Here is a 24,723-nt window from a genome sequence, read left to right as displayed (position 1 = left end):
GCCCCCCGCCCCCCCCCCGCCCTGTGGCCCTGCCGAGAGCACGGGCTGCTGCGTCTGCATCGTGCTGGTTGCACCGCGGGTCGCGGGTGGCGGGTGGCCCCGCGCAGGGAAGGGCGTGCACCCGCCGAGCGGGCTGTGGTCGGTGGCTCGCCCGTCCGTCGCTGTGTCCCGTTGCCTGCCCGCCCCCACCCCCCGCGGCTTCTGGCCTGGGGGACGCGGCTCGCCGCGCGGTCACCTGCATTCCTGCGGCTCCGCCGTGAGGCCGTGTGTCACCGGCTCTGCTACGTGTTCTTGAGCTGGGCCAGCTTCCCGGCGTCCCGTGCGGCCTTCTGCCGCAATCCCACTCTAGACCGTTCGCTTCTACATTCGTGACACTTGTTTGGGGCCCAGTGCGTGCTTGACAGGGGGGTGTGGCTTGCCGCAGGGAAGGTTCCAGAAATGCCAGCCAGGTGGGTCGGGGAGGGGTCTGCTGTGGGCTCTGCAGACCCGTCTCGGGTCTACTTTCCCTCCCGACTCCTGAGCGGGTGCCGGTGTTGCAGGGTCGCTCCGCGGTGGCCGCGTCCTCTCCGCCCATTGCTTGGTCACACGGAGGGGGGCTGTCCTCCCTGCGAACGTCCCCCTTCGAGTCTGGCGCTGCCTGTGTTCTGAGTCCACCTCTTCTGACGATGACGGCGCCGTTCGGCTTCCTCTGGGGTGAGTTTCCACGTGTCACGGCCAACCTGGCTCAGGTCCGTGGACCCGCGGACGCCGCGTGGCTACCACTCGAGCCGACAGACGGGCATCTCCGTCCCCAGGAAGCCCCGCCCCTCCCCGGGATTCCGCGGCCCGGCCGCCGTCACTCTAGAGGCTCGCATGTTCTAGAACCTGGTGGACGATCCTCCTTTGCGGGTGGCCCTTCGGCCCGGCGTGTTGGGGCCGGTCCCCCGCAGCTGTGTGTGCGATCGCTCGAGTCCCCGCACACGCCGCCATTTGTTCATCCGCTGGTGGACACGCGGCTGGTCTCGTGTGCGGCGCTGTGGTGGCTCATGCTGCCTCGCACACTCACACACGCGTCTTTGCGTGGACGTGTTTGTGTGTCTGGGCCGCACGCCTGGTAGAATTTCGGGGCCGTGGGAGCCTGGTGCTTCGGTCTTGGCGAGAAGCTGAGAACCCCGCGAGCGCCCCCGTGGCCACCCTGACCCCCACCCCTGGGCCAGTGTCGCGGCTGCGGCCCGGGGCACCGCGTGCTTCCCTCGCGCCTCCCTGGGGCCCGGAGCGTTGAGCGCCGAGCGCGGCTCGCTGGCCAGTGGGGTGTGCAGGGCGCCCTCTTCGTGGGTTGTGGATACTCCGTCCTCATCTGCGACTGCATTTTTCATTCTCTTCATGGCGTCTTGGAGAAAAGCTTTTAATTTCGATGAGGCGCATTTTAGGACTGTTCCCTGCTCTGGTTACCGCCTTCGTCTCCTAAGAAATCTGCTCATCCCGAGGCGGCGTGCCCTTGTGTGTTTCCTTCCAGAAAGTTCCGTTAGCTCTCGTGTGTCAGTTTACGGCGTGTTTGGAGTTAGTTTCCGTGCGTGGTGTGAGGTGAGCGGGGGTCGGTGCTGCTGACTCCGGGCCCAGTTGTCCCCGCAGTGCCTCCGAACGCCAACGGCCGCCCCGTCCAGCCCCTGGCCTTGGGGGCGGGCGTCCGTCCGGTCCTGGCCGCTCCGTCCTGCGAGACGCAGAAGCTGGCTCTTGCCTCTCGAGGCAGTTTGGAGAGCTCACGTCTTGATGAGTCGAACTCACTCATATTTATTGTGATTTCCGCGACGCTGGGACAGGTTGAAGCCGTTTCTGTTTTCTGTTCACACGTTCTATCCCGTCCCGTGAGAGAAAACTTGACCCCGTCGGCTAACCTCGAGGGCTGTCCGCTCTGTTTTTCCCTCCTGGTGGCTGCTCCCAAATGTCCTAAGAGTAACAGGTCGATCCCACACCGCCCATCGCCAGGGGAGCCAGCGCTTTGGTTGCTTTCGGGGTCCTGGCCGCCCACACCAGCCACGCGGAAGGACCTAGAACCGTGGTGACCTGTGCGTGTGGAGAGCTTCGTTGTTCACCTGGTAGCGAATCCCATCACGTGTTCCAGTGCCTGTGGGGTCTGCTACGTATTGGGTCTGATTCTTGGTTATTCGGCCCTTTTTGCAGAAGCCCCCCAAGCGGGCTGCCGAGGAGGATCTCGTTTCCCCTGGGGCTCCGTGCACTCACGCCATGTCCTCACAGTCTTTTCATTTCGGTGATGATTCCAGTGGATCTGAAATCGGAGTCTTGTTTCCTCACACTCTGGGTCATTATGCTCCCGGGACATCGAGCTGACTCATTCTTCTGCAGAAAGACGTCTAAGGAGTATTTCCATGATCTTTGTCGTGTTTTGCATTAGAGAATCCAAGGGTGGTTTTTTGGGGGGCGGGGGTCAGAGGGAGAGAATCTCATGCAAACGCCCTGCTGAGCGTGGAGCCCGACCCTGAGACCGGGACCTGCGCTGAAACCAAGAGTCAGATGCTTCACCGACTGAGCCACGAGACGCTCCTAAATATTTTAAGTCACGTCCTCGCTCAGCGTGGGACTTGAACTCGCGGCCCAAGTTCGGGTCCCAGGCTCCACCTACCTACTGCGCCAGCCGGGCTCTCTCTAAGGGTGGATTTTAGGAATTGACCCATTTGGCTCTCAGAGCCTTTGTGAAGTCTCCGATCTTCTCCAATCCTCCGGTTTTTAAAAATCACGTATTTCAACATTCCCAGTCCTCATTCACTCGCCGCCCCTTTCCTCTCGCCACATAGATGCTGACACATTCTCCCTTTTTCAACTTTTTTTGAACCTCGGGGAGACGTCTTCCAGCTGACTTGCCGCTCAGGTTCCCGGGCGGCCGTCACCGCCCCGCTGGCTCATTGCTGGTAACTCTGGCTTCGCGTCATTACCGCCCATCCTTCCCTCTTTGAAGGTGTGATGTCCAGGTCCGCGGGCGGAAGGGGACGTGTCCCTGCCACTTCGTCTCCTGGACCTGACAGTGGTGCTGCCTGTGAACACGTGTGGGGCAGTACATTCGGGCACACGTGTGCGTGCGTGTGCGTGTGTGCAGGGCTTGGGGTGCTGCAGCGGCCCACGTGACACGTGCAGTCAGCCCACGGGGGTGGAGGAGGGTGGGAGGGCGGGCGGCAGGGGTGCTGCGTCCCCAGCCGAGCAGCACGTCGGGGCGGGCAGGGCGGGGAGTCAGTTCCTGCTCGGGCTGGGCTCTCTGCTGGACGCCAGCTCCCGGAAGGGGCGCCTGACTCCGCTCCTCGGCCCCCCGACAGCGCCCTTCCCGGGGGCACCCACAGCCAGCCCGAGGATCCCATCCCTGTGAGATGGCGGCCCCCACGCTTCTGTCCCCACGAGCCCCGGACTCCCACCCCTTCTGCACGTGGCCCCCAGGGGGCACCCACAAGCTGCTCTCCCGCCCAGACGGCTCTAGGCCGCTCCCGCCCCCCAGGGCTCGGCCCCCTGCCGCCCTCCCCAGCCAAGCCAGCAGCCCACCCCCACCTCCATCTCAGGGGACGATGGACGAGGTCCCGGAGGTCTGACCCACGGGTCACGTAGAACACACACCAGGTGCCATCGGGTCCCTGCTGAGTCCAGGCCCCACCCCCCAGCGGCCCCCATCGGGAGCTGACCCTGCCCCTGGCCGTGGGCTCAACCTTCTCTGTCCCCGAGCCACCTGCCGTTTCTGGGCGTGCTGTGGTCCAGGCCTCCCGGTGCCCCGCTCCCGTCCCCGCTCCCCTGTTTCTGCCTCTGCTCCACCGTCACCTCGGATGCCCACGTTGGCCTCCGCAGCTAACGGACGCCCCTCCCAAGTTCTTCCGTGTGTGTAGGGAAAGACGTGGTGGTAATAGGCCCACCGCAGGTGGGGGGGAGGTGTGGCCCTGGGTGCTTCGGCACCAGCTGTGATGTCCAGGCTGCGGGGTGGGGAGTGGGGGGGTGGGAGGGACGAGGCACGGGGCCAGCAGGCCGGGGTCCCCATGGGGCCAAGTCCTTGGGAGGTGAGCTGGACGTTGTGACGGCTGCTAGGGAGGTGGGGAGCCCCCGAGGCCTGGCTGGGCCCAGGAGGTGACGTCAGCAGGTGTTTGAGGGAGGGCTGGGTGCCGTGCTCGACGCCCCCACCCGGGGGGTCAAAGTGCAGATGAGAAACCGTGTCCGGGCTGGGCCTGGGGCCGCACCACCAGGACACGGGGGCTCAAGGGAGACTGGGGGGAGCCTTGGACTCCACTTGGCAGGGCCGAACTCTGGGCCCTGGGACACCCCTCCCTGCAGTGAGCAGCCCCGTGGTGACAAGCATGCGGCGGTTTATCTGAGTGCGGAAAGCGTACAGAGGAAGGGCTCCCCACCGCCCTCCTTTTGCTCCAGGTCGTCCCGGGACGTCTTGGTGCTGGAGGCTGGGGAGGGGTGCAGGCTCACTGTGGGGAGCACGGGGGCCGTCCTGGCAGGAGACAAGGGAGGGCAGGGCTGAGGGAGGTGCCAGGCAGCTGGCCCACAGCCCACCCGGCGCCACAGATCCGAGCTCCCGGGTCTCCGTGGGTCCAGGTGGGCCAGGAGCCCACAGCATGAATCTGCTCCTCAGGGCGCTGCTCCCACGGGCCCCCGCCCCCGGGTCAGGGTCAGGCATTCCGCGTGCCCCCCCGGGTCAGGTGCTCCCATGTGCCCCCCCTCCGGTCAGGCGCCCACTGTGGTGCACACCCAGTCTACCCTCCTGATGCGCTAACAACCACCATGGGCCCTCCTGGCTCCCCCACATCTGCCCACGGGCTTGCAAGTCTCCCCCAAGGCCCCTGAACTCCCCTGTGCCCAGCCAGCCAGAGGCCCTGCTTCTCGGCAGCTGCGTGTTTATCCGTGCTGCACCCCCACCCTGCAGCCCCCCCAGTCTCCCCTCCCCTGGGTGGGTGCTCACCCGTTCCTGTCAGGGGTCTTGGAGGCTCGCTCCCTTTCGGCCGAGGGCTGCCCATGGGACCGAGGGTTCTGGGCTCGCCTGAACAGAAGGGGGGTGCACTAGAGCCAGGCCTAGTTCTGGGGCGGTGCCTGAGCCCCAACAGACACCAGTGGTTGGCTCAGTGGCCCAGGCTGACTGTGGGGGGCCGGGTGGAGGGCCCGGTGGGGGTTCTCACCTAGCACTTGCCAGCCTCTGGGAACTATGAAGGGCCGTGGAGGGCAGGGGGTCCCCCAGCCCAATGGCTAGCCCGAGGGGGGGGCCCTCCTTGCCCGCAGCGCCCCAGCGGCCCCCTGCCCCTCTATCTTCAACCCTACCCGGGCCCACGAGCGGTGTCCCCCCAGGGACCCTACGTCCATCCTAGCACCTGGGCCGTGAGCAGTGCCGCAGCCCCAGTCAGATGGAGGGACGCCTGACAAGGTCACTGGACCGAGCCTCCTGCTGCATCAGAGCGAGGAAGGAGGCCTCGGAGGACACAGGCGGGAGGGGGCAGCAGGGCAGGAAAGGGCCCTACTCGGGGGCTTCCTGGGAGAACGGGGAAGGGGCCTCCTTGAGAAGCCAGGAAGCCCGGCAGCGTCCAGCCCCGCCCCGAGGGCCCTGTGTGTGGGCTCAGGGGCCCTGCGTCCACACCCCGGCCGTGGAAGGGAGGGGAGCAGCGCACAGGACGAGCACCCCGTACGGGGGACGAGCTGCAGGGCCCTAGACCCTCCCCCAGGGGGTCGGTACCTCTGTCCTCGGGGCGGGGACTGTCCTGTCCTCCTCGTCCAGGGAGCTTGGGCGCCTCCAAGATGGGCCGGGGGGGCCTGGCGCTCTCGTGGAGGAAGGAGTGGAGCTTCAGCACGTGAGCTGGGGAGTGGGGTGCGGGCATCAGCACGGTGGGGCAGGGGCGGAGGGCTCCCTGCTTGCTCTCCCCTGACCCCGCGGTGCACGGCCTAGGAGAACGGCCACCCAGGAGCCTGCTGGTGACCCCTCCTGCCCAGCTGGTGTGTGCAGGGGCTGCGTGGTGGGGGTCACGGGAGGTTGTGGGGTCCTCCCGAGGGGGCTGCACCACTCACTCTGGATGGCAGACTCGCAGACCCGGCTCAGCAGCTGGGAGATGGTGGCCAGGGACTGTGGCTCGCCCTGCAAGGGAGGACGGGCCACGTGGCCAGCTGCCCCCCTGCTCCCCAGGAAGTGCCCGGACCCTAGACAGGGGCCGCCTCACCTTCTCTCCTCGCTCCCCTTTGGGTCCCGGAAGCCCCTGCGGTGGAGGAGAAGGAGAAAAGCCGGTCGGCGTGGTCAGCGTGGTCAGCACCGGGAAACAGCTGCAGCAGGACAGGCGCCTGGCTCCCCTCCGGGTGGGGGGCCTGGGGGCAGCTTCTCGCCCCTGCTCCCCGTGGGCGGCAGGAGGGCCAGGCGGCAGAGCCTACTCAAGCCCGGGGCGCAGGCCAAGGCCCACCAGGCCTGCGAGAGGAGCCCCCACCTAGCCCGCGGCCCCCGTCTGTGCCCCGACCTGTGCAGGGGCGGCCCCAGGGAAGCCCCAAACCCAGGCTCTTCCCAGGCCTTGCTTTACAAAGCGGCCTGAGTGGCCGGAGGGAGGCGTTTGCTCACATCTGCTCCCCGCGTCCTCCCCACTCCTGTCTTTGCTGGGGGGCTGCTGAGAGTGGGCAGGGGACTTACCGTGGGCCCCACGGCCCCCGGGGGGCCTCTCTCCCCTGCGGTGCCCCTGGCTCCCGCCATGCCCTGGAAGCCCTGCAGAGGTGCAGAGGTGGGGGTTCGGCCGCAGGCCCCGGAGGACGTGGCTCCTCCTCCCTCCGGCCCTGGCTCCCTGTGGTCTGGGGTCCCTGCGGCCCTGGACCAGGACCAGCCCCTGCAGGCCGCTCATCACCCGCCTCGGAGCTCGGCCGGGCCCCCTGCCCAGGGCACAGCCCCGCCCGCCCTGCCCCTCCAGCGATTCTTCACTACAACACCCCTGGCTTTGTTCCGGCTGTGCCCAGTGTCACAGCTGTCCTCTCGCCCTGGGGTGGCCCCAGCCGAGGCCGCCCGGGACCTCCCCACTCAGGGTAGCATGGACCCACTGGCTGGGGAGAACGAGGAGGGGCCCAGCTCACGTCCTGAAGCTCACGTCCTCACCCATGCACCCATGCACCCATGCCTCCCGGTAGGCCCGGGCACCTTCCCGCCGTATGGATCTAGTGCAGGGGGCCTGGGGCCTCCCACCCTGCCCCGTGGAGGCCAGAAAGACCCTCGCTGGGCTCCCCAGGGCTCCCGGGGTCACCTCCAGGGGTGCCTGCACCCTGGCTGTGGCCTTGCAGACTGCTGTGTTCACCCCGAGGAGGCTGGGGGAGGAGCCTACCCTCGGGCCGGGGGGTCCAGGCAGGCCAGCGCTCCCCTCCAGGCCTCTCATTCCCTGAGAGCAGAGGAAGGGGCAGGCTGGGGCAGGGAGCGCTGGGCACCCCCACACACCCCTCCCGCGGCATCGCCGGTGACCCCCACGAGTGACCGCACCAGAGCACCTGGACACCCGGACACCCGCCCCTTGAAGCCGCGGCACCCGCCTCCCGCCCGGCAGCGAGCACACGCGCCCCCTGCTGCCCAGGCCGCAGCCCCCACGGCTCTGTCCGAGCTCTCCCACCTTTGGTCCCTGGAGGCCGACCTTCCCGGGGGCGCCCTGGTGACCGGGGTGGCCCTGGAAGGGAACGGACACGCTGGCCAGGCTGGGGCCCCGGTCTGAACCAGAGGAGGAGGCCCTGTCCCCGAGACCCAGGACCCCGGCCCAGGCCCACCCGACCCACGTGCCCTGAGCGGGGTCTGGTGCCACTACCTGCAGGCCCGGGAGCCCATGGTCCCCCTTCTCTCCTTTGACCCCCGGCGGGCCCTGGAGAGGAGAGAGCCTCAGCGGCTGGTCCGTTGGGGAGGAAGGGGGTGGGGGAGGGGCAGCACCTACCACAGGTCCCTGCACGGTCCGGCCCTGGGTCCCTGGCGAGCCCTGCTGACCTCCAGGACCCTCTGGTCCCATCTGTCCGGGTGGCCCAGGCTCTCCCTGCAGACGCAGGTCGGGGAGGGGCTGAGGAGGCCCCGGGCCCCCCTCCCGGCCTCAGTGGCCCTCCTGACCCTCCAGCTGACCCCAGACCCAGACCTGGGCTCGTACAGAGACGTCGGCACCGTCACCGCCCACCCTGGGCTGCGCCACCCGCTCTACAGCCAGGAACTGAGTGAGGCCACTGGTCCGGGCCACAGAGCCAGGGAGCCTCCTCTCCCTTTGCGGCCGGGGGCCCGGGGGGGCGCCTGGACCCTCATGGAGCTCGGAGGCCCGAGCACTCCGCCCCCGTGCAGCGGGACGGGGCGCCCGCTAGCCCCACTGTGAGACCGCGGGGAAAGACAATGCTTCGAATCATTGCGGTGACTTAAGCACATCAAGGTCCCGACCTCCGTGAAGACTGCCCGGTTGTGCGTGACCACGGGCGAGAACACCAAGGCCACGGCCCTCGGCGCCCGGGGGCGCACGCGGTGTAGGCGAGGCCGGGCGGGGCCCGGGGGACACCAAGGCCATCCGCACCCGGCGGCTCCAGGAGAAAAACCATCTGGCCGTGTCCCAGCAGCCGCGGAAGCACCGAATCCTACTAAACATCCGCACTTGAGGTTTTAAGTCTCCCGATAAGACCAGAGCCCACGGACGAGCCAGGCACACTCCGCCCCGGCCGCCCCGGGCAGCTCCACACAGACGCCGCCCCGACTCCCGGCACACGGCGGCAACGGCCACGGAGGACGCGCGCCCGAGGGTTAGTAGGAACGGTGACCCGGGGCACAGGGCTCAAAGGACATTTGTCCCACAAGAAAATCCCAGCAACTTCCAAAGGGTGTTGGAGCTGCTTTAGGAGAAATGCCAATTAAAACGGCGTCAGCACATGTCACCTGTCAGAGTCCCAAGGTCAGAGACAGACGACTTGTGATTGCCGGGCGGGGGGGGCGCTGGCCCGTCCCGGGGAGGACACCCGGCTTCTAGCTGTGGGGCTCACTCCTGTATTCTCAGGAAGGTAGGGTCCCCGCAGGGCTCCCCACAACTCACCCTGGGCCCCGGGAAGCCCCGCTCTCCTGGGGCTCCGTTCCTTCCAGGGAGGCCCTGCAAGGGCAGGGCGGGGCTCAGTGCTGTCCACCCGCGGGCCCACGGCATCGCAGCCCCGTGGCCGGGTGGGACGGGAAGGGTCTTCCAGGGTGAGGGGGACCTGGCCCACCCTTCCTCCCACAGCCTCTGGGTACAGCAGCGTCCAGGCTCTGACACCCACCGGCCACACAGCACAGCCACAGACAGCTGGGCCTGGGTCCCCCCCGGGGAAACCGAGGGCACGCTGGATCCCACAGCAGAGAGGGATGAGAGGCGGCCGGGGGCCTGTGAGCACATCCCACGAGGGCGCGGCCGCGTCAACCACTCCGGGCTGTGGCGGGGGATGTTGCGGGAGCCCCTGGTCACCCCAGGGGAGGCTGGGTGACTCACCGGAGGTCCTTGGGGCCCCGGGAGCGCGGGGGTCTGCGAGGCGCAGGTGCAGGCAGACGCGAAGGCCGGGCAGGTCTCTCCGTCCTTCTGCAGGAAGGACACCCCACCCAGTAGTGGGCCCCTTGCCGGTCCCGTGTGGGCTACAGCTCGGGGTACCAGTGCCCGGGTCCAGGCCTGGGAGGTGGGGACGGGGGGCCCATCCTGGTGCCACCCCGCAGGCTGCCCGGCCACGCCCTCTCCCAGCCCTGGACGAGTCCCTCGCCTGCCCAGGCCCCGTGTGGGTACAGGGTGCGGAGGCCGCCGGAGCCTCTGGCTCCCCCCGGCCTTGCGGGCGAGCCCCTTGCTGGCCCGCTGTGTACACCCAGCTGTGCCCAGAGGAGGGGCAGCGGCCACCCCTGACTCCCCGACACTGCGGCCCGCCTTGCCCCCAGGGCCTCCAGGACACTTGCATCCAGCTGCCCGGGGCTCTGGCTCTGGCCCAGAGGCCACCTCCTCCAGGAAGCCTGCCCTGGCCTCTCCCAGCACCGTGACGACGGGCACCCTGTGGACCCCCAGGCTCCGTGACCCTCGGCGGCACCAGCCGACCTACCGACGCAGGGAGCTCGCAGCACACGTCTTCGTCTGCCCAGGAGTCATTGCACACGATCTGCAGCATCTGGAGCTGGAACTGCAGGGGAGTGGCCCCAGGTAAGGCCGGGCTTCCGCGGCATCCCCTGCCAGCCCGCAGCACAAGGCCCACGCTCACTGAGGCGGAGCTGCTCCGGGGCCCGCGCGCCTTGGCCAGCCTCCCCAGCATCATGAAGCCGGCGGCAGGCGGGCTGCCCGCCTCCCCGATGGGCCTCTCGGCCACCTTCCTGCAGTCCACGTACAGCCCGACCTTGGAGCGGCCCACGGCCACGTGCACCTGCCGAGACACGAGCTCCCCTGCAGCCCCCGCCAGGCGGCCCCCGTCTGTGCCCGCAAGGCCAGGCCTTGTGAGACACCTCCCCGGGCCTCACTTTCCCTTTTACCCCATGGACCAAATCACACCTGCTGCAGACCCCTCCCAGGGAGCCGTGGGACCCAGTACAGGGGACCGTGGGGGCCGCGGGGGCCGCAGCGTCAGGGGCAGGGGCTCCGCAGCCCAACAGGGCTTCCAGGGAAAATGGGAGGGGGCAGGGAGGGGGCGAGCCCTGGGTGACGGCGGCCCACGGTGGGAGGCAGGCATGGCTTGTGGGTCCCGGGGGGGCCTGCTCCAGAGCCTGGGGGCCGGGGGAGGGTCTTAGGGGACGTGCGCTGCCATCTTTCAGGAACCTTCCAGGACCTTGTGGAAGCTTCCGAAGAATATCCTCTTCACTTCGGGCAGGTCAAAGGTGACCTCTTGCAAGGCGGCCGTGCGGTCGTGGTGGAAGTAGGTCAGAGACCTCCTGCCCGCTGCAGGGGAGGGGCGACGAGCTCAGCGGCCCGGGGGGGCTGCACACAGACTGCCCGGGACCCGTGAGCCGCGCCACCGCCCTCGCCCCCGACTGACCGTCCAGCAGGACGCCCAGGACGGGCTGGAAGTCGTCGGCCGTCATCTGCCACAGCGCAAAGGTCTCCCGGGGGGTCTCGGGCAGCACACGCAGGAGGAAGACCACCGTGTGCTCGGGCGGGGGCGCAGCCAGGTGGGGGGCACTGTCGGAGCACGGGGGCATCTGCAGCGCGGGCTCTGGGGCCAAGCTGGCCGCTCCCGCCCCCGTCCCCAGGAGCAGCACAGGTGTGTGAGGGGCAGAGCTGGCGGGGTTCAGCAGGACCCCACGGTCCAGGGTCTCTGGGCCTGCGTCCTGGGGTCGGGAGCCCACGAGCGGCTTCCTCTGACCCGAGCTCGTCGGAGCGCTCAGACAGGCCAGGCGGGTTGTGCCCCTGCCCACTGGGGAGTGTGAGGGCTGCGAAGGGCAGGGAAGGTTAGGTCACCCAGTAGAATTGCCCCTAAAGGCCAAAGCCTCGCTCTTCGCCTTTCATTTGCTCTTAGGATAGCCAAGAACCCCAAGGACCCGGCCTGGCCCATTCCTGGGGTTCTTCAAGCAAACTGACCCCAGGGCCTTGGCACAGGCGGCTCCTTTTCTTCAGGGCCCTTCCCCTTCCCTGTCGTCTCCCCAGGGGCCCCTACTTGTTGCTGCTTCCTTGGGGCACCTTCCTGGCCCCCGGCCCAGGCTCCTGCTCTGGGGGCCCCTCCCACTCACGCTCTCTGTGTCTGTCTGCAGCCAGTCAATACAATGTTTACACAGGAAAGGCAACGCTGCGCCTATCACAGCTCCCGCCTTGACTCAAGACCTCTCCGCAAGCAGCTCGGGGCCGTGCGATGTCGGGAGCCACACAGCCTTGCTCAGGGCCTTGCTCGCTGGCCCCGCGAGCCAGCGGGACCCTCACTCGGACGACGAAGGGCCCCGGGGAGTGCAGGCCCTGGGGGGTCTCGGTGGGCAGTGGCTGCCCTCGTACTCCAGGCTTGCTGCGCACGCCGGCCGCCGGCAGAGACGCAGGGGCTCTCAGGGCACGAGGGTCGGGGCCTTCCACGGGGGAGTCGCCCGGGAAGAGGCCCCGCGCCAGCCACGCCCCCCTGTGGGCCCCTGGCCTCAGTGCCCAGGGAGGGACACGGGGGAGGCGGCCGCCCCCTGCAGCCGCCCCGTCGGACCCCCGCCCGTCCCCGCTGTCCCACCTGGCCCGGCGGCTCAGCTGGGCGTCCCTGAGGATGGTGAAGGTCCTGGCGCGGCCGAAAGCCGAGGGCTCCATGGCGACACCGCGGACGGAGGCGTACTCCTTCTCCACCAGCCCGAAGGCCCTCATGAGGTCGAAGCCTGGGAGGCCAGGCAGCACGACGTCACCGTCCCCGAGGAGCAGCCAGAGAGCGGGAGGCGCAGGGGCGGGAGGCACCGCACCGGGAAGCACAGGAGCGGGGTGGGGGTGGGGGTGGGGGCGGGGGGGGGGCGGGAGGGCATCTCGGCCGCGCAGACACGGGAAGAAGGTGACTGTGGAGACCGCAGACCGGTGCAAACTCGAGCCCTGGGCCTCCCGCCACGCTCCATGTGGACCCCATGCCTGGGGGACCCCGGGGCCCAGCACCAGCCACACCACCTGCCCCTGCTCAGCCGGCTCAGACCGCCCACACCTCCTCTGACTACAGTGGGGAAGGGCGGGGCGGGCAGGCGGGCCTACCTGGGAGGGGGCTGTCAGGGCTGAGCGCGGGGCAGGCTGCTGGGGGGCAATGGGGAAGGGTGAGTGCGAGGGGCCTGGCCTCCACCTGGAGCGACCCTGTGCCCAGGTGCCCGGCCCCGAAGCCCACGGGTGCGCTGGAGCTACTTGCAGGTCTTCAGGCCCGTGGTCCCCGCTCCCCAAGGAGGGGACAAGGAAGGGACAGGGATGGCGTCCTGCTCCCTGGGAGACAGTGCCCAGCCAGGACTGCTCCACGGGGTGCTGCACCCCAAGGGGGCATGGGCCAGCAGCACGCCCCAGGTGGCAGGGGCGTGACACGCCAGCCTGGGCCAAGTGCAGGCTTACTCCACCGCCGGGGACATGGGGGCGCTCAGAGCTTGTCCACCGGCCAGTAAGGGCTCGCCATCCCCAGAGGCATTCAAGCCAGAATGAGGTGCCCCACGGAGGCACACAGGGGCGCTGGGGTGGCCGGCTGAGTGGCCTCGGAGGGTCCCCTGCTCTGAGCATCTGTGATTGCCCAGGAGCCCAGCAGACAGCAGCCACGCACAAGCAGCGAGGTCCTCCCGCTGGGTCCCGGCTGTGGGCAGTCCTCCAGGGCCCACGGGTGCCATGTGTGTGGACTCAGTGGGCGCAGAGACGCCAGCCTGGGCCTCCCTAAGTAGCCTCCCGGGCCCCTTGCCCGTCCCGTCAGTGATCTGTGTTCGGCTTGCCTGGGACTCACCGGGCTGCACGTCTGACCCGCGCCTCCCGAGGCAGATGTGCAGTCCGGGGCCCATTCCCAGCGGTGGGCATCTGCCCGCGAGGTTCCAGCCAGGAGCCCCCCGCCGCCTCAGCCTGCACACTTTTTATTGGACTGATGTGGTCTTAACCCCTGGGTAGTGGTGGCCCCGCACGGGGGAAGGTTTCAGGGAAAACCCCAATCGGCCCTCTGCTGGCTCTGCAGGGCTGGGCTGTGTGCGGAGCATGACACATAGTGCAGGTTCTAGAGGCTTCTGGGGGCCGGGCTGGGGGTGCGGGTCGGGGGCCTGGCTGGGCCTGGTGGTCTTGGGGTCCGCTCACCGGTCCGGCCTGTGGCAGACACTGTCGGACTCTCCCCTGCTCCGTAGACGGCCGAGACCAGGACCCTGTATTTGGTGGCTGCCAGCAGGTCGGGCAGTGTCACGTGGCTCCTGGGTCCTGGGACAGAGATCTGGGTGGGGGTACACGGTCACCTAGGTCCCCCTCCCGCTGGAGCATCTTTGCTCATCTGGGCATCTGAGCTCTCACGGGTCTGTGTCCTGCCACAGAGGAGGCGCCACCCTCATCGGGGGGCTGTCTGCCCCCTGCACCCGGGACCCGGGGTCACGAGGGGCCACGGCCTCCCCTCCCCGCTCCACACCCACCGACTTCTCGGGTCCCGAGCCCGAGGCCAGCGCATAGGTGAGCCGGTAGTGGAGGACGGGGCCGCTCGGGGGCGTCCAGCTGACTCGCAGGCTGTTGGGCGACTCGGAAGCCAGGGTCAGGTCAGACGGCGGGCTGCGGCGCGCTGGGAGGCAGGCAGCGCCCAGGGCTCAGGGGGCGGCCGCGCCCTCCCCCAGGTCCTGCCGCCCCCTGGCCCCAGCTCCGCTCCGCGTACCAGGTGTGATACCAGGTGACGTGAAACCTCGGCCAGCCCGGGTCCCCTGCCTAGCGGGCTCAGGGGCGGCCTGTGGGCCCCGGGGTCAGGCCAGAGGGCCGGGCGCTCGGGGAGCTGCCCGCCGGCAGTCCTGGGAGGGTCTGGGTCCCCCTGGGCTGTCGCTGCTGCTCGGCAGCTGAGGCGGGGCAGGGGTCACCTACGGGGGCTGTAGCGCAGGGACACCGGGTCGCTGCGGGCCCCGTCCCTGTAGTAGGCCAGGATGGTGATGTCGTACTCAAGGTGGCTTCGCAGGCCAGGCAGGACTGCCATGGCCCGGCTCCCGGGGACAGAGACCTGTGCAGGGAGGGACAGGTGTGCACCCCACGGACAGGCCAGCTCAGGGGCTGGAGGGCGCCCTCCCCTCCCCACCCCGCACCTCGTGGGCCTTCCCGTCTCCCAGGGGTGTCCACTTGATCTGATAGACGAGCACTCCGGAAGCTGCCGCCCACTGCAGCCGAGCCTCCTCCCCGGGGAGCCTGGTCACCACGAGCTGGCTGGGGCTGGGGACCTTCCCTGGGCGACAGAGCAGGGACACGGGGCTCAGGGCGGCCCACCAGCAAAGGCTTCACAGCTGCGGGGCCACACCTGAGGGCTGCTGTGGCGCGGGCGGGGGACCCAGGCCCACACAGCACCCACGCCCACGTTGGCCCCCCCCAGGGCCAGTGGCTCAGCAGGCGGAGTCGAGTCGTGTCCTCAAGGCCCCGATGCCCCGCATCCCACCTGTGCCTGCCTGGGTCAGCAGCGCACACAGCAGGTGCCCACGTGGTAACCAGGTCATTTGAACCGTCCATCGGGGAAGGGACGCAGCCGTCCCGGGGACCCCCCCAACCTCAGCCCACTCACGTGTGGTCAGGTGGCCGGTCAACGTGGAGGAGCCGCCCCCAGGGTAGAGGCAGGTGACACGGACAGCATACGTGGTGGAGGAGGACAGAGGGCCCAGAGAGGCCGAGGTGGCATTCCCGGGAACCTCCACCTGCCAGGCAGCCAGGGTGGAGCATGGAGCCCCGTCCCCAGGCCACGGAGGGGTCGGCCCCGGGCAGGAGGGACACGTGCCTGGGACCTGCCAGCCCGACCACCCATGAGCACCCCCGGAGCGGGGACCTTGGACATGCGCTGGGGGGCCTCCTGGGGCCTGAACGACCTCACAGCACCCCCTGCCCCGTGCCCCTTCACGATGTTATTTGTGGGTTTCTGATGCCTTGCTCCATGCCTGTGTGTCCCCCAGCCCTGCAGACCGGCCCCCAAGGACCGGGATGGTCAGGGCCGCCCTCTGCGCCCCATGCCAGGCCAGACACCCACCAGCTGTGAATGCGGGGTGTGGGGCCTGGGCCGTCCCCGTGGGGCACCGGGCTCCCCAGTGGCCCCCAGGCAGGGCTGTGCTCACCTGCCCCGAGTGGCTGCCGTCGCTGGAGAAAAAGCTGACCCTGAACAGGCGGACGGGCCTCGGGAGGCCGTCCCAGAACACGCGTGCGGAGTCGTGACTCACATCCGAGAAGCCCAGGTGTCTGGGGGGCGCCAGGGTGGCTGCGGAACACATGGTGGCCTCAGGGACCAGCCAGCGCCCTCTCCCAGCTGGGGGGTGGGGGCCTGGGGGCAGCCGGGGGGCACTCACAGGTCCTGGCGCGGACGCCCCGGGCCTCGCTGGCCTCTGTGCCCTGCAAGCTCTGCACCCGGACATCGTAGTCCCTGCCAGGCTCCAGGCCGTCCAGCAGCACCTCGGGCTGCCCCACCCGCACCTGCAGGGAGGTGGCACCTGCTGGCCGCTGCCCGCGCCCCGCCGGCCCCGCTCTCCCTCCTCGCCTCCCCGTCAGCTGGCCGCGGACCTCTCTGCCCTCCTCCTGGCCCGCAGGGGAGGCTGGCAGGCATCGCACCAGGTACTGTGTGGCCCCGGCCGAGGGCCGCCAGGTGAGGCGGATGGTTCTGGGTGTCACCGCAGCCACGGTCAGCGCCTGGGGCGGGGGCAGAGGCGCTGGGGGAGGGCGGACACTTTAGGAAGGCGGCGTGCGGCACGGAGCACCCCCGCGAGCCAGCGGGACCCTCGCTTGGATGACGAAGGGCCCCGGGGAGTGCAGGCCGTGGGGGGGTCTCGGGGGGCAGACGTCGGCAGAGGAGCCCCTGGGAGCGTGGGGACGCCCTACAGACAATTCTGACTCTGCCCCCCCCCGACTTCACTTGGGGCCGAGTCTCCAGCTCACATTCCCGGGGAAACACGGCCACCTGTGGGGTTTCTGCTTAAAGCCCCTGCCCTGAGGGTGAGGGTGCCAGGCCCCCAGGGCTAGAAACCCCATGAAGAAGCCAGTCAGTGGTGCCGTCCACCAGAAACGGCAAGTCCACGGACACAGACGCCGACCGGGGATTGCCAGGGGCTGGGGGACGGGTGGGCCGCCGGGCGCAGGCCTTCCCTCAGGGGCGACGGTTCTACGGGCCGCTGTGAGGCGCTCGCGGGAGGTAACGGGCAGGCGGGGCCAGGGGGGTGAATATAAGGAGCGAGCTACTCAGAAGAGGATCCTGAGGGTCAGAGGGGCCCCGCGACTGGGTCTTGGCCACGCAGCGCCGGGCTGAGACGGCCTGCCTCTGCACCGGCCTCGTGGCCCGGCCCCACCCCACCCACCTGTGGTCACCAGGCCCCGCAGGCCCTCGCCGACCCCGGCCTTGCCGACGGGGATCACAGACACCGAGTACTCCGTGCCGGCGGCCAGGTCGTGCAGCTCCGCGGACGAGGTGGGCCCGTCCACCACCACCTGCCACGGGGGCCACAGTGGAGCCGCAGGGTGGGCGCCGGGGCTGCGGCCCTGGGGGCGCTGAGGTCGGGGCTCACTCCCCACAGTGCCACCGCGGGTGCCAGCTCCCACACGCGCCCCATCTCCTCCACTTGGCCATCGGGGCTCCCGCCGGGGGGCTGCCGCGGCTTTGGCAGGGCCGCCCTCACCCGGCTCGCCCCGACTTAGCTGGGGGCAGGCAGAGAGCCACCCCTCACCTCCCGGGGCGGGCCACCCCTCAAGGGCCGCCACACGATCAGATACTTGAGGGGCAGCTGGGCGGCTGGAGTCCAGGACAGGTGGGCGCTGGAGGAGGTCACCTGGGTCAACAGCAGGCTGCTGGGAGTGAAGAGGGTGTCCAGGGCGGGGGTGGCTGCTGCCGGCCGGGCTGGGTGTGGGGAGAGGACGGTCAAAGGCCCGAGGGCGGCCTGCGTCCGCGCTGCACCCGCTCTCCCGGCGGCCCCCGAAGGTTCCCCAGGCCGCAGGCCCCTCGGCCCCGAGAACCGAGGCGGGGGTGGGTGCGGGGCGCACCGTACAGGGGCCCCATCCCTTTGCCCAGAGCGGCCAGGCGGGGCCGCGGCCAGCGAGGGTGCTGCTCACCCGGGTCCCTGCTCCTGCCCTGGACCTTCTGGCAGATGAGGCGGCCGAGCAAGCCGGCCAAGGTGCCGAGCTGCGGGAAGTCCTGCACGTTGTGGACGGTGATGTCCAGTGGCTGGGACGCCAGGAGCTGCAGCTCAGCCTCGTCCGCGTTCTTCACACCTGCTCCCGGCGCGGCGGTGAGGACGAAGCTGACCCCGCCCACCCAGTGCTGTCGTCCCGTCTCACAGCCAAGACCGGGGCCCCTGCCCGAGTCAGCCGGTGGTCTGAGGGGGCCTCCCAAGCCTCGTGCCCGCGATCCCACAGGCCCCCGAGAGACGGCAGCTGAGTGCTGGCACAGGTGGGGCTGGACCCCCGAAGACCCCTCGCAGGCCGTGCCCTGCCTGCTGGGTCTCCACGGGGCTTGGGGCCCGGAGGGAGGCCAGTGTGCTTTCCTTGGAGGCCGACCCAGGAACCGAGGGCCTGAGCAGGGGACCAGGGGCACCAAGGAAGTCCCCTGCCCCCAGGAGCCTCCCAAATGTGCAGATCTCTTCCCAAGGAACAGAGATAGGAACTGACCAGTGACGTGAGCAGATCACCAGGGCACCAGGCGCTGTGGGGACGTCCACACGTGGCCCCTAACTCGGTGTGTTGCTGGGAGCCCCACACTATGTGTCCCCCTCCCTGCCCCCCGAGTGCCCGTTGGCCCTCAGCTCCGGGAGCAGAGACCGGTCCTCACTGTGGCACAGACGCCACGGGACCTCCAGCCCGGGGTGCAAACTGCCCCTGCAGCCAGGGGGACCCCAGGGAAGGGCCGGGGGCTGCTCACCCACAGCAAAGATGGCAACACCCAGGTCCTTGAGGATGCGGCCAGCGGCGCGGGCATCGTCCTGGGATTTGCCGTCTGTCACCAGGATCAGCACCTTGGTGGCCTCAGGCCGGGGCCCCGCTGCGGGCCGCAGGTTGTGCTCGAGCACGTGCGTCAGCGCCAGGCCTTGGGCACAGCCAGAACCGAGGGCATGCAGCCCGGGTCCCCTCCCGCCCCCGCCACCGACCCCAGTGCCCGGCCCACCGCGTCCTGACCCTGCCGGCTGGGGGCCGCTCCCCTCCCTCAAAGGCAGCCTGAGACCTAGGGGGTGCTCAGGCGCTTCCCGCAGGGCCCCCGCCCCGCCCACGGGCGCCCCCAAGCTCTGCCCCTGGAGGCCGCCCAGTCCCAGCCGGGGCCTGACAACAGAGGGGCTTTGCTCTTGGGGGAGGTGTTTACACCGCCCGCGGGACGGGCTCCAACAGCGCCCAGGGGTGTGTCCCTCTGAGGGGTCGCGGGGCCCGGGCGCACCGGTGAACGTGTTTCCCCCTTTGTAGCGCAGACGGCGGACAGCTGCCAGCACGTCCTCCTTGGTGCGGAGGGCGTTGAGGTCCCACTCGGTCTGGGGGTCTCCGCTGTACTGAGTCAAGCCTGGGAGGGGCGGGGCTGGGAGCTGAGCCGCGCTCCCCGGACACCCGGGAGGACGCAGGCCTGCACCGGGGAGGTCAGCCGAGCGTCCCCGGGCCGGCTGTCCCAGCAGCCCGTGGGGACGCCCCCGCCCGGGCTCCCCAGGAGCCCCGTCCTCAGAGTGGGCCCCCCGGGGCGCTGGGAGGGCTCGTGGGGACACCGGGGGCAGGGCCGCAGGGCAGGGCGCAGGTACCCACCGACTTGGACTTTACTTGGCCCGATTTCAAAGGGCTCGATGACGCTGGCCAGGAAATCTTTGACCTGCTGGAAGTGACTGTGGCCGATGCTCCAGGACCCGTCCACCAGGAAGATCATGTCCACGGGGCTGGGGGGTGTGCAGCGGAACTGGGGGCCGGCTGGGCGGGCAGGGAGGGTGGTGAGCAGCTGGGCCAGGCCCACGTCACTGGTCACCGCGCGACCTCCCTCCCAAAGCCCCTGGATCCCCTTCCCCGGGGTTGGTGGTGGCTGAGGGGCCGCGGGGCTCATGGCGGCGGGTGCTCAGGTCCGGGGGGCCCCCCTGGACTCAGAGAAGGCCACACGACCCTTGATGCATCGTGTCAGCCCCCTGAGCGCCCCAGGGCGGGTTACTGAGACCCCCCGGGAGCTCAGGGCCTCTGCCCTCCAGTGGCCTGGGCCAAGGCAGTGCCGACCGGGGTGGGGGCAGCATGGCTGGTGGCTCTGGGCTGAGGCCTCGCTGGCTGGGTCGGTGGCTTGTCCTGACGACCCAGGAGCTCTTCGGAGACAAAGCCACCGCCCGGGTCTGGGGCTCCCTGAGAGTCTACACAGGCAGTGCCTCGAGGCCGAGCCCCAGGCCCGGGACAGGCCCCCCGTGAAGACTGCTGGGCAGGGCGCTCCAGCCTCGCCCTCAGAGCCCTGTGTTGTTGGGGGGGCCGTCCTGGAGACCCCAGGCCACGGGGGCGGGAGGGCGTGGGGGGACGCGTCCATCTGAGGAGACAGCGGTGGGCCCCCCGGGGTCTGGGGAGGGTCTGGGGAGGGGCCCGGCCGGCAGCGCCCGGGGCCGACAGAAACGCCACCCACCCGTCTGCCCGGCCTGGGTCGCCGCGCCCCCCGCCCAGAGCCTGCGGAGGCTGGCGCCCCGGGGGCTCTACCCAACGTCTCCCTCGCTCCCGCGGAGTCCGTGGCGTGGCCCTGCCTCTCGGGTCCGTGGTGCCTGAGAAGGGCCCTGCCCTCGGAGCCCCTGGGTGGGTGCTGCTCCCCGCCAGGCCGTCCTGGGAGGTCACCGGCGTGTCACCTCTCAGCTGCCACCCGCGGGCTGGGAGGCAAGGGGCATGGGCCGAGCACACCCCCAGCGGGTGACCTGCCCCCACGAGGCTGAGCGACTCAGGACAGTGAACCCGTGAAACCTTGAGATGCGGGGGTCACTCCGCCTGCCGGACTTACCCTTGCCCCAGTCTGAACCAGCGAGGGTGGGCGGGTCTTGGCTTGGGGACGAGGTGCCCAGGGGCTCAGGGTCCGGGCACCCCACGTCGGGGGGCGTGGGCTCCGGGGCGGCCCCCAGGGGCTTCTGGTCGCTCCTGCTCCCAGAGTGACTCTTCAAATCCTCGACTGCAGAGAGAGGCAGGGTGGGAGCAGGCCCGGGGGCTGCGTGGGGGCCCAGCTCCCCCAGAGCACAGCCAGGTGCAGGACCGTGGACTTACTCACAAACTCCCTCTGCGCCAGCAGGGCGTTCCCTGAGCCGGTGAGCTCGAAGATCTGCACGGTGTAGCCCTTGGAGGGGCTCAGGCCCCCCACCGTGGCCTTGGGGGTCTTGGTGGTCAGCATCACCTCCTGTTCCGCGTCCCCTGCGGTGAGGGAGGGGAGAGACGGAGGCCGCCGGGGGGGCAGGTGTGCGTGCGTGTGTGCCGGGCCCCCCACCCCGCTCCTGCCCTTCGGCCGGGAGAGAAACCAGGGACAGGTCTTTGCAACTCTCCGGGGACCTGGTGGGAGGGACCTGGGCGCGTAATAAATTGAAAGACAACGCATCTCAGTGGCAAAATTAATCTGTCCTTTAGGAACCCTCCCCGGAGGGATTTACCCCCCTGAGAATCCACAGGCCCCGCAGGGGCCCCCCGCACAGCGTCCTCGTGGACACCGTGAAGACGTGAAGGTGGGGGCACGGGGGGAGCCGAGCACAGGGGCGGGACCCGTGGTGCCGGAAGCCCGGACCAGCCCTGGCTCCAGACTCCAGGAGCCTAAGTAACTTCCTCGTTGTCCTGCTGCCCCGGCCCCAGGGTGGCTCCCCGCAGGCACACGTAGGTGCTGGGGGGCAGGAGGGGGGCACAGAGCAGCACGCTGGCCGCCAGGCCTCACAGCAGCGGAGGGACTGGCCCCTCACCTGCCATGGGCTTCACCTGGACCAGGTAGCCAAGGCTGCTCCCCTCCGACTCCCTCCACTTCATCTGTAGCCGGTCCTCAGGCAGCACAGCCAGCCTCAGGCGGCCGCTCGCTGGGGAGACAGGACGGGGTGCTCAGCCCTGAGCTCGGGACAGCTGCGGGGGCCCCGGGACGGGGGAACCTGAGGCCCCACCCAGGTCCCGGGGGCCAGGGCCACCTGCTGGCTCATGAGGAGGCTGCTCCCACCCAGGGAGGCCCACCTGGCCCTGCTAGGGGTACCCCCGCCCACGGGGCCCAGGCTTGCATCCAGGATCGGTAGGAACAGCCCCGTTGGCGACCGCGGCCTGGAGCCACTCGAGGGCCCTGCTGGGTGCTGTGGCCGTCCCGGGAGGAGGAGGGGCGTGGAGGACGGAGCCCGGGGACCCAGCCTGGCCTCCCGGGGAAGCGTCTGGGAGCTCCATGGCAGGGGTGGCTATTTTTGGAAAAGAGGGACAGAGATGGGCTTCTTCTGGCCTCCCCACCGGGAGCCGGGGCGTGCGGAGGAGGGCGGGCTGGGGCGCCCAGGACGGACACAATGAGCAGTGGTTCAGAGTGGGAGCAGCTGGCCGGGCCCCCGGATGCGCCCACTTCTCCCCGGGAGCACCAGGCCGAGCGGCAGGAATGTCGACGGGGCAACTATGAAAAGCCGTTTGTGAGCAGGGGCCCCCCCCTCCCGCCCATGAAGAGCCCTCTGTGTCTTCTGTGCCTCTGACGTGGGGGCGACACTCCCCTCTGCCTTCGGGGTTTTGCTGGCGCCCAGGACGGACGCGGGGGCCCGCCGGTGGAAAGGCCCCCGGGAGCACCCCCTCGCCAGGACCGTCCCCGGGGAAGGCAGCCCGGACATGTGGCCCCCACCCGCTCTGCCCTCCTAGGGACCGGGGGGCCCGGGGACTACCCAGAGGCTGCAGGGACCCTGCGGGCGAGGGCACCCCGGTGCTGAGTCCCGGGCTCAGAGGGCCCCTGGGCTCACTAGTGACACGGCCCCACCTGGTGACCCTGTCATGTCATGGGGACCCGAGGACATGCCCTGCTGGCCGTCGCCAGTGTGCACGCAGACCCAGACCCGAGGGGTGAGCAGGCCGGGTGGCCGCGCTTGGGGTCAACAGACCAGGAGTCGGCGGGCGAGGCCGCGGCAGGGCAGGAGGGGAGTGGCTGGGGGCTGACGCGGGGCAAAGGGGGTGCCCGCAGCCGCCCACCGGCCTTCCCAATCCGTGGGAGCTACAGTCTGCGGGGAGCTGGGCCAGGGTGCGCCATGGGCGGCTGTGTCCCTTTTGGGGCGTTACTCCAGGGTCCCTCCGAAGGGAAGCCCCGTGAACACCCGGGAGGGAGTGGTGAGAGCGAGGAGGCGTGGGCCGCGTGGTGGCCCGGAGGAAGCGAGGGGCGGGGGATGCTGCGCCCCAGGGACAGGGCCTCCCTCCCGGCTCCGGCTTCTGCTGCCCGGGAACACGCAGAGGGCTCGCAGCAGCGCCCCCCGGTTGGGCTGACGGGCAGAGGGCACGGGTGGCCTCGGGTGTGGGTCCCCCGGAGCAGATTCCCCGGGACAGCCGCTCCCGGGGCGTCCCCCCACCCCGCCCCGCCTTACCTGGTCCCTGGCCGAGTCCCAGGGCAGCACCAAGCCACAGGCAGAGGCGGAGCCCGAGCCGGGGGCCGGCGGGGGCAGTCATGGTCACTGCCTGCGGGAGGACAGGCCGTCGGGCGACTTCCTCGTGTCCAGCGGTCTGTCTGTCCAGCCAGTCCCGAGCTTCTCCACCCACACCAGGTGCCCCACAGTGACCGGGGACACCCCACAGCTGCTCCACGCCCCGTCCACAGAGGACCGGCGTCCTGCAGGGCCCGGGCAGGTGCTCCCTGGGGCGAGGGCTCGCTGCCCCTCCGCCGCCCACCCCCGGCGTCTGGCCCTGTCACAGCCTGTGGCCCCGCAGCACGCCCTCAGGACGCTCACAGGCCAGCACCAGGCCGACTGCGATGCGACCCGGGCACGCACTCACCACTGGACAGACTGGGACAGCCGCTGCCAGGGCCACGGGGCCTGGGTACGGGCGGGCCTGGCTGCGGCCCGAGGGCATCAGAGCCGGGACCGGGACCCCAGTCTGAGCACAGCTGGCCCCTGCCAGCCCAGGAGGGTGTCCTGGGTGGGGACTGGCCCAGAACCAGCCTCTCAGCAGGGAGAGGAGGTCCGTGGGGGCGGGGCTGGGTCACCCTTCCATCCCCAGGCTGCACACGATGCCACACCCAGGGAGGTCGCAGAAGTGCTGAGCCCGTGGGCGTCCATGGGGCCTGTGGGGCTGGACGGCAGTGCCCGGGAGTCCCCTCCAGGCCCCCTGCTCGGTGGGACCCCTTCCCGGGGCACGGGGTCACGGCCTTGAACCAGGGTCCTCTGCGCACCACCTGCCCTCCTGGCCCCAGGCCTTGGCCAGAAGGCAAGGCCCCCTCACGTCACAGGCCTGGGCAGGCCCCTGGTGGCCCTCCTCGCCCACCCAGCCCCCCAGGACTCCAGGCCAGTCACCGACCTTCTCCTGGGTGAGGGTGGCATCCCTGGGTCCCCCCGTGGTCCTGCCGCAGCCACGAGAGCCCAGGGCTTCTGAGGGCCCCTTTCCCTCGGACGTCACCGGCTCAGCCCAGCCCCTGGCCCACCCCGGCCTCCTCCCTCCCCAGGCTCTCCACCCTTCCCAGCTGCAGCCCGGGAGCGGGGCGGGGGGGTGTGTGTCCCAGCGTGAAGGACCCATGCGGTGGGGGGGTGCCCCAAGGAGGGGCTCCCGGGGCAGGCGCCACCACGCATGGACGGACGATGCGCCTGGGAGCCTCAGCAGCAGCCCCCAGCATCCACCGCAGCGCCCAGGCCCACACTGGCCCCCCGCAGCTACCCCCACAGCCCCAGCCGGGCCCCAGGCCTGACACTTGGGCGGGACACTGGCCAGACCACACCCTGTTCCAGTTCCTGCCCCGCACCCACCTGACCCGGGACCACCCCCCAGGCAGCTGAGGGCAGGGGGAGCCGACGACCAGGAGCCCGCGGCGGCCGCCCTGGGTCCAGCTTCTGGGGAAGAGGCAGGATGGGGGTGGGCACTGCGCAGGCTCCAGGGCTGGGACGGGCCACGGTCCAGCAGGGCTCACCGGGCCACGAGCACTCGGTGGGCAAAGGTGGGGGGCACAGGCTGCTGGGCAGGGGGCTTCCTCCCACGTGGGCTCATCCCCTCCCCAGACTCCGGGCCCCCGGGAGGAGCCAGCTCCAGGGCCTCACCCCTGCCAGCCCACAGC

General features: G+C 70.1%; 1 protein-coding gene across 1 annotated transcript; it reads right to left on the bottom strand.

The window, feature by feature from the left end:
• Nucleotides 1-1,523: 1,523 nt before the first annotated feature.
• On the bottom strand, nucleotides 1,524-21,887 carry COL20A1 (collagen type XX alpha 1 chain). Its single transcript, XM_072799741.1, has 35 exons — nucleotides 21,731-21,887; nucleotides 21,428-21,538; nucleotides 20,751-20,894; nucleotides 20,494-20,658; nucleotides 19,290-19,448; nucleotides 18,937-19,056; nucleotides 18,430-18,594; nucleotides 17,625-17,783; nucleotides 17,243-17,412; nucleotides 16,877-17,006; nucleotides 16,089-16,234; nucleotides 15,878-16,001; nucleotides 15,650-15,789; nucleotides 15,109-15,238; nucleotides 14,642-14,778; nucleotides 14,427-14,559; nucleotides 13,994-14,136; nucleotides 13,671-13,800; nucleotides 12,615-12,653; nucleotides 12,118-12,256; nucleotides 10,954-11,096; nucleotides 10,747-10,856; nucleotides 10,189-10,347; nucleotides 10,033-10,110; nucleotides 9,444-9,530; nucleotides 9,018-9,071; nucleotides 7,773-7,991; nucleotides 7,584-7,637; nucleotides 7,305-7,358; nucleotides 6,629-6,700; nucleotides 6,174-6,209; nucleotides 6,043-6,091; nucleotides 5,749-5,815; nucleotides 3,278-3,459; nucleotides 1,524-1,690 (listed from the first exon to the last, which is right to left on the bottom strand). Exons 1-35 carry the CDS (start codon nucleotides 21,885-21,887, stop codon nucleotides 1,524-1,526), a joined length of 4,272 nt encoding a protein of 1,423 aa, XP_072655842.1.
• Nucleotides 21,888-24,723: the final 2,836 nt, after the last annotated feature.

The sequence above is a fragment of the Canis lupus genome, chromosome 26 (genome assembly GCF_048164855.1).
Source record: "Canis lupus baileyi chromosome 26, mCanLup2.hap1, whole genome shotgun sequence".
Lineage (NCBI taxonomy): Eukaryota > Metazoa > Chordata > Mammalia > Carnivora > Canidae > Canis > Canis lupus.
The sequence above is the reverse complement of the archived record's forward strand: the minus strand, read 5'-3'. Positions and strand labels throughout refer to the sequence as shown.